The sequence below is a fragment of the Propithecus coquereli genome, unplaced genomic scaffold (genome assembly GCF_000956105.1).
Source record: "Propithecus coquereli isolate 6110/MARCELLA unplaced genomic scaffold, Pcoq_1.0 Scaffold5, whole genome shotgun sequence".
Lineage (NCBI taxonomy): Eukaryota > Metazoa > Chordata > Mammalia > Primates > Indriidae > Propithecus > Propithecus coquereli.
The window spans coordinates 8,102,032-8,119,434 of record NW_012150840.1 but is presented as its reverse complement, the minus strand read 5'-3'; the positions used below and the strand labels follow the sequence as shown (position 1 = coordinate 8,119,434).

At 51.1% G+C, this 17,403-nt stretch overlaps 1 protein-coding gene across 1 annotated transcript; it reads left to right on the top strand.

Moving 5' to 3' along the window:
- The first annotated feature begins 5,211 nt into the window (after positions 1 to 5,211).
- Positions 5,212 to 17,126, top strand: TMEM229B (transmembrane protein 229B). Its single transcript, XM_012656125.1, has 2 exons — positions 5,212 to 5,322; positions 16,095 to 17,126. Exon 2 carries the CDS (start codon positions 16,113 to 16,115, stop codon positions 16,614 to 16,616), a length of 504 nt encoding a protein of 167 aa, XP_012511579.1. The 5' UTR covers positions 5,212 to 5,322; positions 16,095 to 16,112; the 3' UTR covers positions 16,617 to 17,126.
- Positions 17,127 to 17,403: the final 277 nt, after the last annotated feature.

The window sequence follows — 17,403 nt, the reverse complement described above, 5'->3', positions numbered from 1 at the left end:
CCCAGGCCAGGGGTGCGGGGGAGGGAGAGGAAAGGAGCATGGGGCCAGAGACCACCCTCCAAGTGTCAGAATTGAGTGAGCAGGGTTTGCTTGGAGGGGGGACATTGAGAGGAGTGTGTAAGGTAGAGAGGGCTGGATGGGGGGGAAGACGAGAGGAGAGGAGGGTGGCAGGATGAGGTAGCCTCCAAGCGAGACAGAATATGGGGGCCAGATGTCGGTCATGCAGGGCAATACAGATTCCATGCCCTGCGCAAAGGGGCACAGAGTGGAAGGAGAGGGCGCAGGGGGTGGGGCTGGCTCCCCCTCCACCCACTCTCCCTGTGCCAGTCAGCACCCTCCTAGCGTCCCAGGAGGAACTGGCCAGACACATCCTTTCCCTAGGAGGATTTGGAATACCTACTGCATCTGTAGCTGAGCTGAGCATGGTCACTCCTTGGTTTGGGAAGTTGCCAGATGCATTTGTGTTCAGGGCTGGGCTTACAGGATAAGTAAAAGCAGTTGTTCTGGGTTGTGTGGGAAGAACTGGGGGCCTTGATTAAGCAGAGGGACCCGCGGTGGGTCCCTGGGCATCTTCTCTTTACTTTGTGGGCACCTGGCTGGGGGAGTGTGGTATAAAGTGAAATATTGGTATTTGTCCTGGGTTCCTGTTGCAGAACCCTAAAACCCTTGGGATTTCCTTAATAATAGGAGTGTCTTTTTTTTTTTTTTTTTTTTGAGACAGAGTCTTGCTTTGTTGCCCAGGCTAGAATGAGTGCCGTGGCGTCAGCCTAGCTCACAGCAACCTCAAACTCTTGGGCTCAAGCGATCCTCCTGCCTCAGCCTCCTGAGTAGTTGGGACTACAGGCATGTGCCACCACGCCCGGCTAATATTTTCTATATATTTTTAGTTGTCCAGCTAATTTCTTTCTATTTTTAGTAGAGACGGGGTCTTGATCTTGGTCAGGCTGGTCTTGAACTCCTGACCCCCAGCGATACTCCCGCCTTGGCCTCCCAGAGTGCTAGGGTTACAGGCCTGAGCCACCCCAATTGGCCAGGAGTGTCTTTTGTTAATCATAATAAGCCCCTTTGATCATACCTGAGTTTATGCTAATGAGATGACTTAGAGTGGGGCCCCTAGATAGCCTCAGGATGGGGCCAGTCATCAGCAAGACCAAATGATTAGAGGATTGGAGGGTGGGAACTTTCAGCCCCACCCACGGACCTCCAGGAAGCTATATAAACACACTTGAGGAAGGTTTGATGAGCTGCTGAGCTGCTGAACTGGTGGAGGTGCTGGCGTGCCCTGTCCCTCGCACCTCTGTCCTGTCCACCTCTTCATCTGGCTGTCCACCTGCATCCTTTATAATAAACTGGTAAAGGTAAGTGTTTCCTTGAGTCTATGAGCCATCCTAGAAAATTAATTGAGCCCAAGTAGGGTGTCTTGGGACCCCTGGTTTATAGGCTGGAGGTCAGGAGTGTAGGTGACAACCTACTACTTGTGATTGGCATCTGAAGTAGGGGTAGTCTTGCAGGTCTGAGCCTTCAAAATGTGGCATCTGACTCTACCTCGGGGTAGGTAGTCAGAGTTGAAATGAGTTTGGGATACCCAGTTAGTGTCTGGTGGAGAATTGCTTAGCATGTGGGGAAAACCCACATCTCGTCACAGAAGTGTTCTGTGTTGCGTGTGAGAGTAGAAGGAAAAGACTTTTTTCCTTTACAGGGCGATTTGGGAAGGGTTAAGGCAGAGGAGTATGGGCAAAAAGGGGCTAGTGTTTGCCTGCATGCTTAGGTTCCAGGCCATGGAGACGGCGGGGTAGGGGTCGGAGTAGATTTGGTTTTTAGGTTCCAGTCAGAGAAGCAGAGACTCAAACCTGCAAGCCCAGCTTACCCTAAATAGTTACAGGGGAGGAGAGAAAATGATGCAGAGGGAATTTCCTGCCAGCAGCTGCTGGTTAAACCTCTTTGGGAAATGAATTCTACGCGCATGAAAACTGGATGTGCATTTAGAGAGTGCCAACACATTGTAGAAATAACAGAATAGGCATTGTTATTCTCTGACCTGAACCCGTGCTTGGCCCTTGCCCATGTAGGAGCCTACAGTGTCTCAGGTTGCCTGGGTAGCTCTGTTCTGCCCCAGCCCTCCCTGTAAAGGAGGTGTGACATTGGACTTGTGTTCTATATTGTCCAGACCCAAGCCACCCCCACCCACTGTGTCTCTCTGCACCTTTCCATCCTGTGTCATGGTTCTTGGAGATGGGAGGAAAGAGAGCAAGCACCCCAAGTTTCCCTCATCTTGCTGAGATAACCTTGACCATTGTAAACCAATGTTTATGGTGCTCTGCAGGAGAGAGCCCTTCCAGGATGGTGGCCTAGAAATTAGAAATGCCAGACATTACCATGCTTGGTTATTGACACTGGATGACTCAATCACCCACAAATATAGCTGGACCCTTCTTCACCTGGCCTGTCCATCCATCCAACAGAAATTCTGTGGTCTCAAGGAATTCATTGTGTGGAGGGGGAAACAGATACACAGGAAATAATTTTAAGGTGGGACAACATGTTGCAATAGAAAGATGGTCACAGTCCTGTGAGGGAACATCAGTGATGGAATGACCCAGAGGATGTGAGATGGCGCCACAAAGGAGTGGGCTTGGAGCAGGGTCTGGGAGGAGGAGGGAGTGGGTGGCTGCAGAGGAAGGCAAGAGAGATGACAGAGCTTAAACCTGAGCAGTGGACCGGGAGCGGTGGCTCATGCCTGTAATCCTAGCACCCTGGGAGGCCAAGGCGGGAGGATCGCTCAAGGTCAGGAGTTCAAGACCAGCCTGAGCAAGAGTGAGACCTCGCCTCTACTAAAAATAGAAAGAAATTAGCTGGACAATTAAACATATATAGAAAAAATTAGCCAGGCATGGTGGCACATGTCTGTATTCCCAGCTACTCGGGAGGCTGAGGCAGAAATATTACTTGAGCCCAGGAGTTTGAGCTTGCAGTTAGTAGCCTGATGCCGTGGCACTCTAGCCCCAGGCAACAGAGCAAGACTCTGTCTCAAAAAAAAAAAAACTTGAGCAGTGGTCTCTGCTCCTTCACGCTCCGAGAGCACCATGGGCCTGTTGATGGAGAAGCCGGGTGGGCAAACTCAGCCATATGTTTACAAAATGAGTGGCTTACAGAATGACTAAGAAGATTACACTGAACTGAAGACCGGTGTGTGCAGACCCGTGCATGCCTTAAGGATGAGATTCGGGTGGGAAGCAATTGGAAGGCACGCTGTATGGGGAGAGGGCGACTTGATTCCAATGTGTGCATTTGGCCAAATCTCTTAGCATCCTGAACCTCAGTGTCTTCATCTCTAAAATGGAGATGATCACTTCTGCATTCCCTGCCCCACAGGTGTCTTGAGTGAATCATGAGAGATGATATAAGTTCTACCCTCATGTTAGTTGCTGCAAGGGTTCGTCGTACATTCATATGCTCCCAAAACTTCCGGTTCAGGTTGCATAATCTACCAAGGAGTCTCATGTCCTCTGTCCCCTGGGATTTCCTCTTGGGGTCCAGGGAGTGTCAGTGGGGGCTGCAGACAGCTTGTGCACTTGGAGGAACAGGTGGGCCCCGGCTACACCATTATCTCAGTGTCCCCCACCAGCTTCCTGGGGGGAAAGCCCACAGACCAGGAAGCAGGAGGTGTCCGGCAGAGGTTGGTCCCAAGAAGAACCTGTTCTGACTGCTGTGGCGGCACCTCAGCAAGCAACGGGCTTCCAGGGCTGACTGCAGTAACCAGCAGGCTGTGTGGCAGGATGTGGTCTTTGGTTTTTGTTTCTGTTTTGACTTGTGCCATGTGGCCTGCTTAGGGCCTGGGGAAGGGGAAGTGCCCATAGCTAGAAGTGAACTCCCCAGGCACTGGCTCTTGGGGGAGGGTGTCAGACAGCCCCATTAAAGCCCTTTCCTCAAGATGATAGCCCGGGTGATCCATGCCCACTGTCAGCCAGGTTGGGAGGAGGATGGACAGGTGGGAGAGGGTTGCAGCGTCCTGTTTGTGGAGGAGCTGGGGAGGGACAGGCAAGGCTGAGCACCGCAGTTCACCACACTTGTCTCAGTCCAGAGGCCCCGAGGGGAGACCCGGGGAGGCACCCCCCTCCCAAAAGCACACTTGCACACGGTGAGTTTCAGGTCCCTACCCGCTGCCCTTTCACTTCTCCTCAGCTCCCCTGCTGCCCCACAGGTTGCCCCACAGTTGCCTCCACCCAGAGAGCCCGGAGTGGGGGCGGGGGAGGGAGGTGGGTGTAGGCTTCAGCACAGGCTGGCACCTCTGGTCCACCCAGCCTGGCCATCCGTGGGGCACTACCAGCTCCCACCCCCAGCCACATACTGTTCTTAGCTTCTGAGTGGCTGGTCTGTCCTGTAGGGCCATGCTGGGCCTCAGTGCTGTCCTTGGGCATGTGCAGATGGTGCTATATCCAGGGGGTGTTCAGGGAAGCTTCAGCACCTTCATATTAAAACAAAAAATGTTGGCATCTCCATCAAATGGTCAAGTCTTAGGGATATTATTAAAATTATGGACATGGCAAAGGGCATTATAAAGTAAGATTTATGTCAGCTTATAGCCAGTTATGGATGTTAGTAGAAAGAGCTTTCACAATAATAATAGTAAAATAATAAAATGAGCTATGTAGATGTTAGGGTGGTGGAGTTGCTGGTAGGGCTTTTAGCACACAGTGTGTTTGTTTGCTTGGTCCTCTGTGTGTGTGGTTGTTTTTGACTCCCCAAATGTTAAAACACATGTCCTACATTGTCTGCCTTCCATGGGGTTCTTGACCGCCCTTGAGAACAGATGTACCCGCTACAGGGTGAAGGTGAGAGTGTAATTTGAAGCTAAATGAGGATAGAAATGGATTCTAAAATTATATCTCCTCTCAGATTAACAAGTGTGTACACATTCAGTTATGGTGCAAGAAACCCTAAGTCTTAACCCCATGTGCGGACTGTCCACAGACTCACGTGGCTGGATTAATCAGATCTGAGCAAACAGGACAGCACAGAGGAGGTGGCAGTTTCTAGGAGAGGGGCCCTGGAGGCCAGGGCAGGATGAGTGTCTGGTGCTGAGCCCAGAGCCCAGGGCCTTGCAGTGTTTGCCTTGGATCTGCTGGGGGCAGTTTAAGCTAAAGAAGGCCTCCTCTTTTATTCCCAGGGACACATGGAAGCTGCCAGCCCACCAGCCAAGGATCAGCTAAGCCTACACTGCTGAGAATGGCACCGAGGGCCAGCCAACAAAGGTGAACGAGGGACACTCCTGGGCAGTGATCCTGATGTCTGTTCTGAGCCGCGCACTCGAGAGTGTGATCAGTGAGTATGTTCTGGGCACCCAAGGGATTGCCGGCTCCAGCTGCCTGCCTGGTGCCTCATCAGCATGGGTCTGGAGGTCTAGTTCTGAGCCTGCTTCCTGTCCCAGGGCCCATCACAGGGCTACAGTTCCGGAGTGGGAGGGGAGTGTCAGATATCAGGCTGTGTCACGTGCTGGAGCCATCTTATAGCCACATGGCCACCCCAAACTGGGCCAGACCCAGCTCAGCTGACATGATTGAAGCCAGACACCCACACCTGGGAGATAGCATCCACTTCGGTCATCGGGCTTTACATCCGTGCAGGGGGGACTGTACCTCACCTGGGACTGAACTCAGCCCAGAAGCCATGAGCAATTCATGTGGTGCTGTCCCTTGGGTAGAGCATCCAGGGCCCTGGGGACTGAGGGAGTTGGTGAAGCCTTAGCTGCCATAAAAGTGACTATCAGGGGGTCAGGAGGAACTGAGTCCACAGGTCAGCATCTCTTCTCAGCAAGAGTAGCTCCAGGTAGGGTGAGAAGGCCCCTAGCCACATAGCCTTGCCTGTCCTCACTTGGCCTTTCTTCCCAGCTCAGCCTCTGGCTTTTCCTTGATGCTGCTTTAAAAAATGACAATTGGCTGCTTTCCCAAGCCCTAGAGGCCTGTCTGGCCTGAAGGCTATTGTGTCTATACAGGGCGGACAGTCCAATGGTGGGATCAGGGATCAACAGGAAGGGAGTTCCCTGGAAGGCAAGCAGGTATGCAGGCAAGCAGGCAGGGCTGGCACCTTTGCAATCTTGACTGGATTCCATGCGGGAGTTTGTAGGGAGTGGAAAAAAGGTAACCAGGTGAATATTTAGGTAGATCTTGACTCTCGCAGTTGAGTTTACAACTCAGGGTTAGAATCTGTTTTCCCACTTAGCCTGGGTTTGCAAAACTAGATTGTGACTGGGGGTGGGGTGTCAAGAAGGGTGTTCTTGAGTGGATTTGTAGCTGGGGTGGTGTGAGCAAGCCTAGACCATGTAGGAGGGGGATTGGAGGTCGTGGAGGCCTCCCACTATGGGAATGTGATTACGATGGGAGGCCCCACATGACACGTCTTCCCAGCGCAGTCTACACCATAAGCCTCAAGATGGTTGTACCCTTTCGTCTAGTGATTCTATTGATTTTTCTTTTCTTTTGTTCTTTTTTTTTTTTAATCTTACTTGGAGATGTTAGTGATTCTACTTCTTATTAGGAAATAGTCCTAGAGAATAAAAGGACTTAATTCTTTTGTCACAGGCATAGAAGATGTTTCTTTCTTTTTTTTTTTTTTTTGAAACAGAATCTTGCTCTGTCACCCTGGCTAAAGTACAGTGGTGTGATCATAGCTCACTGAAACCTCAAACTCCTGGGCTCAAGTGATCCTCCTGCCTCAGCCTCTCAAGTAGCTGGAACTACTGGCGTGCACCACCACGCCCAGCTAATTTTTTCTTTTTTTTTTTGAGATAGTCTCACTCTGTTGCCCGGGCTAGAGTGCCATGGCATGTAGCCTAGCTCACAGCAACCTCAAACTCCTGGGCTCAAGTGATCCTCCTGCCTCAGCCTCTCAAGTAGCTGGAACTACTGGCGTGCACCACCACGCCCAGCTAATTTTTTCTTTTTTTTTTTGAGATAGTCTCATTCTGTTGCCCGGGCTAGAGTGCCATGGCATGTCAGCCTAGCTCGCAGCAACCTCAAACTCCTGGGCTCAAGCGATCCTCTTGGCTTAGCCTCCCAAGTAGCTGGGACTACAGGCATGCGCCACGACGCCCGGCTAATTTTTCTATTTTCAGTAGAGACGGGGTCTCGCTTTTGCTCAGGCTGGTCTCTCGAACTCCTGACCTCAAGCCTCAAGCAATCCTCTCAGAGTACTAGGATTACAGGTGTGAGCCACTGCGCCCCAGCCAGATGTTTCTTGTGGTATCATCTGTAATAGTGGAAATGAGAAACAGTTGTTCCCTTTGTTGAATGAACATCTAGGTTGAGTAAATTATAGTTTTTCACTTGGTGGAATATTATACAGCTACTACAATAATGTGCACATGGGCTATATAGCAACTTGGAAAAACAATTACAATACAATGAATCAAAACAGCAGGTTGCAGGGTAAGTAGATTAAGGAAACCTATAAAATACACACATGGGAAAAGATTGTAAAGGGGAAATGATAATGGCTGCTAGTTGGGTGGATTTATGAATTTTTTTTATTATGCATGGATTGGCTTCTTATTTATTTTTTTCTACTGAGAGACATGGGTGAGGATTGTCTTCTTTTAAAACGAAGTTTAATTTGGATGACTTTACAACATACCATTAATAGTGACTTTCACTAAGATGTGAGATTATAGGGGATTCTTGCTTTCTACTTCATTCCTTTCTGTAACATGTAAATTTTAGCTGTGAGCACATGTTACTTTTGTAATTAGAAAAAACAAAGATATTTTAAAATGCTAGAATTAAAAATTTTAGAAGGCTGTATTTCCCAAGAAAGAGGAGAGGAGAGAGGCTGAGCCAGCTAGCTGTTTATACCTGCCCTCATCAGTGATTAAGGGCCTGGGCCTGTCCGGGTCTATCCATCCATCCATCCATCCATCCATCCATTCCCCAGGCATTATTGCTATTGCCAGGCACACTCTAGGCACTGGTTACCCAGTAGTGAACAAGACAATGCCCCTGCCCTCATGAAGCTTTCATTCTAGCTGGGGAGAGACAGACCATAAATAAGTAGCAACGTATCAGAAAGTGAAAGTTCTGTGAAGAAAATAAGATGGAATAATGTGAGTGACAGAGGCTGTTATGGATTGGGGAACCAGAGAAGGTCTCAGGGGTGACAGCTGAGCTGAGACCTGAATGATAATAGGGAGGTGGCCATGCGAAGGCCTGGGAAGAACATTCCAGGCAACATGCCAGATGCCTTTGCTTCCTGAGCCCTGTGGACCTCCGTGCTAAGACTGCCTGCATTCCCTAAGCCCACTCACCCTGTTGTGCCTCCTGCTGGGACTGCTTAGTATCTGAGGCCCCTAAAATCCTGTGTGTGGAACAGTTGCTCCTGGTACTGTGGCTGCTGCTGCTCCGGGTCGATGGCTCCTGGGCTGCCTGCACGCTAGCCAGCGCTCTTGGCTGGTGTTTCTGTGGCAGGGGTTGGCCGTCTGGGATTCCCAGGAGCACTGGGGTGGGCTGACAGCCAAGGAGGCTCTGGGTCATGTGTGTCCTGGTGAGAGGTCTTGGAATGGCACAAGCCTTGAGGCCCTGAAGGTTGCAGTTGCCATGGTCCTGGGAGAGTCAGCTTTGACCCTGTAGGACTTTGTGTGGATCCTGCCAGAACTAGGCCTGAGGAATACGCTGGGAGCCTTTGGTAGCTCTAACACCCAGTTGTGAGCTTTGATGATCCACCTAGAAGCTCATGTCCTTTTCATTGCTTCCTGTTGTGTCTCCACCTACCCTCCCAGCTTTCCAGAAGCAGAAACTCAGAAAATGGTAATGTCCTCTGTGTAGCCTGCGGTCAACCTCAGAGGCAGTGCAGTATGGTGATTAGGAGTGAAGACTTGAGCCAGACTTGTGGGGTTTGAATTCTAACCCTGCCTTTTACAGCTGTAAGAATGTAGGTTCTTTCTGCCTCACTTTCCCCATCTCTAAAATGGGCTTGAGGATTAACATGGAAAGTACCAAGAAGAGCGCTTTGTTATTATTGTGAGCTGGGAGGTGGGAGAGGACCCCATTAAGGCCTGCAGCGTCACTGATCCCAGGGGGCTTTCCTGGGGGCTGCCCACAGCAAGAGTGTGGAGCCCTGTGGTGTCTGAGCCATCCACTGGCCACAGGTGTTTCCCTCCACTTGCTTCCCTTCTGGCCCTGAAGCAAGCCCTGTTTTCCTCCCCCCTAACTGAGGGCCACAGGGGAAGCTCAGGGTGGTTTCAGACCTTGCGTCTTAGCCCACATGGAAGAGCAACTTCCCTCCTCCCATGGACTGCACTCACCTCCAGCACAGAGCCTCCCAGGGACTGGCCCCACTGCCTTGCCCTCAGGGGCTTCCTAGAAGGGATGTGGGTCTCCTGAGGGCATGAAACTGTAGGGATTTAGGTGGGGGGTGGGAGGGAAGCGAAACTTGGGAAGTTAATGGGGTAAAAGAGGAAGGCCTGCCCAGCCTGGCTACATGGGAAGGGAATCCCAATGTTCTAGCAAGATATTTCTCTGGACAGAAATTCCCAGAATCGTGTTGTGGCACCTTAGCTTCCTGGAACAACATGGGAGTTTTTGACAAAACCAAGGGCATCTGGTTTTGCCTCCGGCCTGTCTTAGACCTATGTGGCAATCTCTTCACCCCTCTCAACTGCTCACTCTGCCCTCTGTCCCCTGGGGAATAGGTCAGCAGGCTCAGAGAGCAGCAGGTGAAATACTCTGAAGGCCAGCTCCCTTTCCTGTCACCTGTTCCCTTGGAGGGGTAGTTCCCTGCCCTGACAAGTCACCTTGAGTCCTGGCCCTGTGCTGGGACTGTGTGGCCCCAGGCCCTTTCATCAAGTATGAGGGCTCTTGTGTTCGAGTGTTATTCCCCCAAATCCCACTTATGAAGCCATCCACTAATCTCAAAACTCTTTCCCCAGCTTTCACTCTTGCTCACACCCTCCTCCTCTTCACTTTAAATTTTTGTCCCCGGGCTGTCCTGTGTCACGTTACTCAGAATGGTTGTATTTATCACAGGAGAAAGAGCTGCTGGTTCTTCCTGCTGCAGTCTCTGTCCAGACTCTCATCCCACAGCTGAGTGAGAAGGTACTGAAAGGGGCCTGGGGTCACAGCAGGTCAGGTGGGGGAGGCCAGGGGAGGGAAAGGGGGCCTGTTGTGCCCAGTGGAGGGTTGGTGAGCCTGTCCTAGCTCAAGGTTTAAGCATGGCTCCTGTGATTATTTGAAATGGGTTTGGGGAGTGGCTTTCTGAACATGTCCCTACGCCAATTCCTGGCCTCTAATCCCAGTATTTCCCACCACTCTACGAGCTGCCATCCCAGCCCTCTTTCACCCTAGGTTCTTCTCTCCCTTGACAGTTACCTCTTTCATCTGCTGCTGTAGGGTTTTTGGGTCTAGCTGTTCCAAGTTACTTGCTAGGGTAGGGTAAGGGGAGAGACCAGAGCATCTGATTAGTTACCGGCTGGGAAACCATTCTTGACCGTCCCAGAAAGGAGAGATCAGAGGCAAGAAGAGCAGGTTTAAAGTTAGCGTCAAGGTGGGGGCTGGCCCAAGTAATGAGATCCACGCAGTCATGTCAGGATGCAGGAGTGGACCTCTGAGTGGGGAGCCCCTTCCCCCAGCCCAGGTCCTTGGGGCCGGGAGAGCCAGGGGTATGCGTGTAGGTCAGGTGGGCAGACCTAAGTTCAGAGGGGCCTGAGTCAGCTAGGAAGCTGAGTGGTCCCCAGATCCCTGTGCCCATGCCGCCCTGCCTCAGGGCCACAGCCCCTCCTTGGTGTGTGTCCCTGGAGCCTGAGTCTGTTCACTCCTTACCCAGGAGAGGGGGCAATATAGGATAAAATGAGGGTATAAGAGGCTGTGCTCCTTTCATGCCACTCTCTTTTTTTTTTTGAGACCATCTCACTGTCTCGTGTCAGCCTAGCTCATGGTAACCTCAAACTCCTGGGCTCAAACGATCCTCCTGCCTCAGCCTCCCGAGTAGCTGGGACTACAGGCATGCACCACCATACCTGGCTAACTTTTTCTATTTTTAGTAGAGATGGGGGGGTCTTGCTCTTGCTGAGGCTGGTCTCGAACTCCTGACCTCAAGCTATCTTCCCACTTTGGCCTTACAGAGTGCTAGGATTACAGGCCCACCTCACCCAGCCTTCTCTCACCCTCTTTTCAAGCCTGATCCTCAGTGCTGGTTCTGAGTTCCTTTTCCTTTAATTAATCCCTGTGTAGCCACAGGGAAGCTGGAAGCTCACGGTTACTCCCCTAGGCTGTTTGTGGGAGTTTTTTCTCTTGGGGGCTATACGTGGGATTATTGTCCTCATAGGCCATCTTGGGTCCCTAGCTTGGTGCTCAGGGTAGAGGTGAAGACCTAACCCGCCAGACAGGCAAGGCTGCCTGGAGGCTGGCGAGGGATGGGGCAGAGTGATCCTTCCTCAGGTAGGAGGTGTGCTCAAAGCAGGACGAATGGTCCAGAAGCCTGGCTCTGTGCCAGAAATGACAGTTACCCTTTCTGGAACATTTGGTGTATTCTAAGCAGTGTGTATGTATATTAGCTCAATTAGCTCATTCATCCTCACAGTAACCTTCTGTGGTAGTTACTTTTATTATCCTGACTTTACCTATAAGGAGAGAGAGGCACAGAGCAGTCAGGTAACAAGCCTTAGATCCCGCAGGTGGGGAGCATCAGCCAGGAATGCAACCCAGGCAGTCAGGATCTGGAGCCCCTGAGCTCAACCAACTGAACATGTTTAAACTGTGAGTCATGGTTTATTGTTGGGGATGGCTCAGGAGGGAAGAACCTGCATTAACTCTACGTGACTTCAGGTTTCCTTAGGTTCATTGGTTTGGCAAATTTACCGAATATCTATATACAAGGTACCAAGAGGATTAATACCTATTCGCTCAACAAGCATTTTTTTTTCAGTTACACAGATACAAGGACTTTTTTTTTTTTTTTTTTAAATAGTGACAGGGTCTTACACTATCACCCAGGCTGGAGTGCAGTGGCACAACCGTAGCTCACTGTAACTTCCAAGTCCTGGGGTCAACAAGCATTTTTAAGATAAAATTTTATTTTTGTAAAAGTTTTACATGCTTGTTAGGAAAAAATTTTAGAGTATATAGGAAAAAAATCACATGATATCACCATCCAGAGATGATTGTTGCTAAATTTTTTGTATATTTATATGTATGTATGTCTTTGCAAAATCAAAGTCATGTTAAATATTCAGTTTTGACTCCTTTTTGTCAATATTGTATTAAGCAAACATTCCTACTCGTTGGCAACTGGTGCTGGCCTTTAGACGAATCGTTAGAGCAGAGTGCTGACTGGGACCACAGAGAAGCGAGAGCACGGAGGTGGACAGACAAGGTAGTAGACAGCTCTGGAGGGTGCGGTGTTTAGGAATGTCCTCATGGAGGAGGAGCTGGGTCTTGAGAGATTAGTATTGACTCACAGGCCTGGGAGGGAACAAAGGTCACAGGTGGGAAGGGTGTCCCAGGTAGCACAAACTGCAAGGTGGAAATCTGGAGGACAGGATCTGAGGCAGAGAGGGCTTGTGAAGGGCTTTGCCAGCCCTCCCTAGGGGTTTGAGCTTTACTCTGTAGTTGCTGAAGATCTACTAATGGGCTGTAAGTGGAGAGAAACATCACATTTGCGTTTTAGAAAGATTGCTCTTTCCATATAGACTCTTTTATATCAGCGAATTGGGAAGGAACAAGGCAAAGCCCGGAGACTGCTGTTGAGAAGTCGTCCAGGTGAGACATGAGGGCTTGACCCAGAGCAGCAGCAATGAGAAGAGGGGAATGGAGAGGAGGAGATGGATTCCAGAGATAATTTAAGAGGTAGAAAGGGCAGGACTTAGCGGCCGACTTGGTGGCTTTCCCAAGTGACTTGCCTTGGCATATGGGACGTTTGTGGCATGCCTTAACCAGAGCCCTGAGCCGTGCTTGTGCAGCCAGGCAGGCTCATCTCTGCCTCTGCCCTGGCCATGACAAGAAAATGCCTGGCAAGTCTACTGAGCCCAGGAGGAGGACGGGAGACAAGCAAGCTGAGCCACCACAGCTGCACTGCCCTAGCCGGGAGCCCCAGATGACTCACAGTCTCATGGTCAAGGCCGGCCAAGATGTACCAACCCATAGACACGTGAACTGTAATAATAGTACATGACAGGTGATTTAGGCCACAGGGTTTGGGGATGATTTGTTATGTGGCAATTGCTAACTGCCTAAGAAACGTCTTCATTCTTGTACGGACTGCTTACTATGTGTGTGGAAGGCTTACTATGCCTGGCATTGGGGATACAGTGCTGGACCAGACAGACAAGGCCCTTACTCTCAGGAACTCACTTCAGAGTGGGGATGTGGCAGAGGGAGCTAAGTGACTCCAGAGCCTCTGGCTGCTGCTGCTTTTTTTTTTTTTTTTTTTGAGTTTTATAGACACAGACTCTTGATCTGTTGCACATCTTGGAGTGCTACGGTGTGTTCATAGCTCACTGCAGCCTCCAACTCCTGGGCTCAAGCTTTCCTCCCACCTTGGCCTCCCGAATAGCTAGGACTACAGGCGTATGCCACCGTGTCCAGCCTATCTCTGGCTTCTCACTGGGTGTATGGCAGTGCCATTAATCAGGATGGGGTCTTAGGAGGGAAATAGGTTTTGGGGAAAAGATAATGAGTTTGATTTAGGGAGTTTGGGGTGCCTGTGGAACATTTAGGTGGAGGTGTCTAGGAAGGAACAAGATATTTAATATATAGGTGCAGAACACAGGAAAGAGGTTTGGCTAGGGATTGAAAGTTCTCTACGCAACTCAACAGAAAATCTGTACGGAAGAGGAAGAGGCAGAGTAAGTGCTATGAAAATTCAGAGGAGGAAGAGAGGACTTGTGGCTGGGGGCATGAAAGAGATTTTGTTCTGAAGGTAACCTGTAGGCTGGGTTTGTTCCTGTGGAAATGAGAGGACAAAGGTGCACCAAACAAAATGAATGGGTCTGCAAAGGCCTGCGGGTAAGACAGGGAGAGCAGGATTGTGAGAGAGAATAAGGCTGGAAAAGTAGATTGGGGCAAGGTCATGAAGAGCCTTGAATGCCAGGCCAAGGATGCTGTAGTGTTTTCTTAGGAAATGGGGAGCTAGCTGGTGGATGTTTTTGAGCAGGGAAGCGACATTAGGCACACATGTCCAGGAGATGGGCAGCAGTATGCAGTGGGATGCGTTTTGAAGTAGAAAATAAGAGATACTGGTCCTAGTCTCAGCTCTTCCATTTACTGGCCCTGGAATATGGGGCAAATGATGTCTCCTCTCTGAGCCCCAATTGTCTCATCTAAAAAAAAATGGGAGTAAAACTATCTGACCTGCATATGAATTGTAATTATATAAGAACCAATGATAAAATGTGAATGGAAGTGCTTGGAAGACACCCGGCAATACATAGTGGTGGGTAGGCACAGTAACCAGGCCTGCTTTAGCTGAAGGATGAGGCTGGGTTCCCAGGCATGCAGGCATCCTGCAGATGTTGTCTCCTTAACCTCTGTCTCTTCTCCCACCTTGAAGAGGGCCTTGGCAGAGATGTCAAGCTGGGTGTCCGCTGGCAGCTGGCAGAGCTGGGATTCATGTTCTCAAGCCCTGCCTTCCCATTCTTGACACGGCCCTGAACGGTCCCACGCCACTTTGCACATAAATAGGATGTGTCATTTAGAGAGGGGCTGCTCGGGAGAGGCCCGTGCCAAAGTTGCAAAACACAGGACTGCGCAACAGTCACTGCCCTCAGGAGTTCACGGGCTAGTTGGATCACGAGGGTATGTACCTCAAAAAGTTAATAGGGTGCCATTTGATAATGGGCCAAACGAGTGGTCCATACAGTCGCTGGTGGAGGGCGAGGAGGATGTAGAGAGGCCTGTGGGCCAGGCCAGTCTTCGGGGAAGCAGGATGGGAGCCAGGCCGTGAAGACTGGCGGGGTGTGGGGGTGGGCAGGACATAAAGAGAGGGGAGGACTCTTTCTTCTGCCAATTCATTGGTTTTGCCTCAACACTGAAATTAAACACCAAAACCCCATTTAATGTGACAAAGACAAATGTGACCACAATGAGATACCACTTCATACCCATTAGGGTGGCTATTATAAAACAAACAAACAGAAAATCACAAGTGTTGGCAAGGCTGTGGGGAAATTGGAACCCTTTGTGCATTGCTGATGGGAATGTAAAATGGTGCTGCCGCCGTGGAAAACAGCATGGTGGCTCCTCAAAAAGTTAACCATGGAATTACCGTATGATCCAGAAAATCCATTTCTGGGTTTGTACCCAAAAGAAGTGAAAGCATTTGTATACCTGTGTTCACAGTAGCCAAAAGGTGGAAGCAGCCCAGGTGTCCAGCAGCAGATGAAAGGATAAACAAATGTGATCTATACACAGAATATGATTCGGCCTTAAAAAGGAAGGAAATTCTGACATGCTACAACACGGATGCACCTTAAAGGCGTTATGCTAAGTGAAGTAAGCCAGTCACAAAAGGACAGTATTTGTATGATTCCACTTGTGTGAGGCAGCTAGAGTAGTGAAATTCTTAGACACAGAAAGTGGAATGGTGGTTGCCAGGGGCTGAGGGGAGGGGGAATGGGGAGTTGGTGTTTAATGGGTATAGAGTTTTAGTTCGGGATGATGATAAAGTTCTAGAAATGGATGGTGGTGATGGTTGCACAAAATTGTGACTATACTTAATACGACTGGATTGGTACACTTAAAATGATTAAAATGCATGCACACACGAATACAAATGTGATAGGTTATATAGAAAGATCTCAGAAATGTGAGTGACATGGAACTGTTTGAGGGGAAATGAGGGAAGAGATGGAGTCCCCAGTGGTTGGGCCTCGTGAGAAATCTGCTGGCAGCCTAGACATGGGGGTGACTGGTGGCTCAAGACAGCCATCGCTGCAGTTACCACAGATAATCCGAAGAAGTTATACAGAGTGTAATAGACACCTCCGTAGGGGACAGAGAAAGTAGAGGCAGGTTTGAGATCCCCTCCAGCCTGGTCGCACCAGAGGCTTGGGCTGTGCGGTGTGGGCAGCAGTGGGGGCTCTCCCCTCACCTGTCTCTCTGTGTCCCCGGCAGCCAGCCCCAGTCTGCACCATGGCTTCTGCCGAGCCCCTGACGGCGCTGTCCCGCTGGTACCTGTACGCCATCCATGGCTACTTCTGCGAGGTGATGTTCACGGCAGCCTGGGAGTTCGTGGTGAACTTGAACTGGAAGTTCCCAGGGGTCACGAGCGTGTGGGCCCTCTTCATCTACGGCACCTCCATCCTCATCGTGGAGCGCATGTACCTGCGCCTGCGGGGCCGCTGCCCGCTGCTGCTGCGCTGCCTCATCTACACGCTCTGGACCTACCTGTGGGAGTTCACCACCGGCTTCATCCTGCGCCAGTTCAACGCCTGCCCCTGGGACTACTCCCAGTTCGACTTTGACTTCATGGGCCTCATCACCCTGGAGTACGCCGTGCCCTGGTTCTGCGGGGCCCTCATCGTGGAGAAGTTCGTCATCCGCAACACCCTCCGCCTCCGTTTCGACAAGGATGCAGAGCCCGGGGAGCCCAGCGGCCCCCTGGCCCTGGCCAACGGCCATGTCAAGACTGACTGAGTAGGGAGGCTGGTGGGGGGCCTGAGGGTCTCTCATGGAATCCATGGACAAAGAGACCAAGCTGGTGGTGGGGTTGCCCCTCCTGTGCGGCACAAGCCCGGCCCTGGGCCTGCCTCAGCCCCGTGGGGCACCCACAGCCCCACAGGGTGGAGCAGGTGTTGGGGGTTGTGGCCAGGTGTTGAGGGGTGGGGTGTCAAGGCAGCAGAAGGACATTGGGAAGGGTCCACGGATCTCGGCCAAGCTCGGAGGCTGGCGGCAGGAGGCCTGTGGCTGACTGGACTACGTGGTTGACCGGAAGCAGCAGGCCCTGTCCTGGCTAAGGGATGTTGAGAATGGGGCCACAGGTGGGACACCAGGCCTGACCTTCCTCCCTCTCACTGGGATTTAGTTGGGCTTTGGCTGGTTCCATTAGGCAATATTCAGGTGCTTGCTTGCAACCAATACCTCCCCGGGGCCTGCTGAGCTGCAGCCTGAGCGAGACTGGGCAGCAGGGAGGCTGCTTGGCAGCAGGGCTGGTCTGAAAGGGCTGGGAGACCTTCCCGTGGCTCCTCCCCACGCTGCTCCCTTGGCCTTCTGGGGGCCCCCGTGGTGCTGGATTCCCACCAACCTTGGGCTTTTGGAGGTTTCAATCCCCGTGCGTTCGGTGGCGTTTCCCCTTTTCTCTTGTTTTTAAGGCCTTTACCACTAGCGGCCCTTTGTCCATGGTGGCCACCACACCCACCCCATCCCTGAGTCCCTGGCTGACACCACAGCTGCCAGGCAGGCCCCACCTGTCCCGCAGCCTTTC

Excerpts from the sequence above, each read along its gene's own strand:
- TMEM229B (XM_012656125.1), top strand. The coding sequence starts at position 16,113 with ATGGCTTCTGCCGAGCCCCTGACGGCGCTGTCCCGCTGGTACCTGTAC.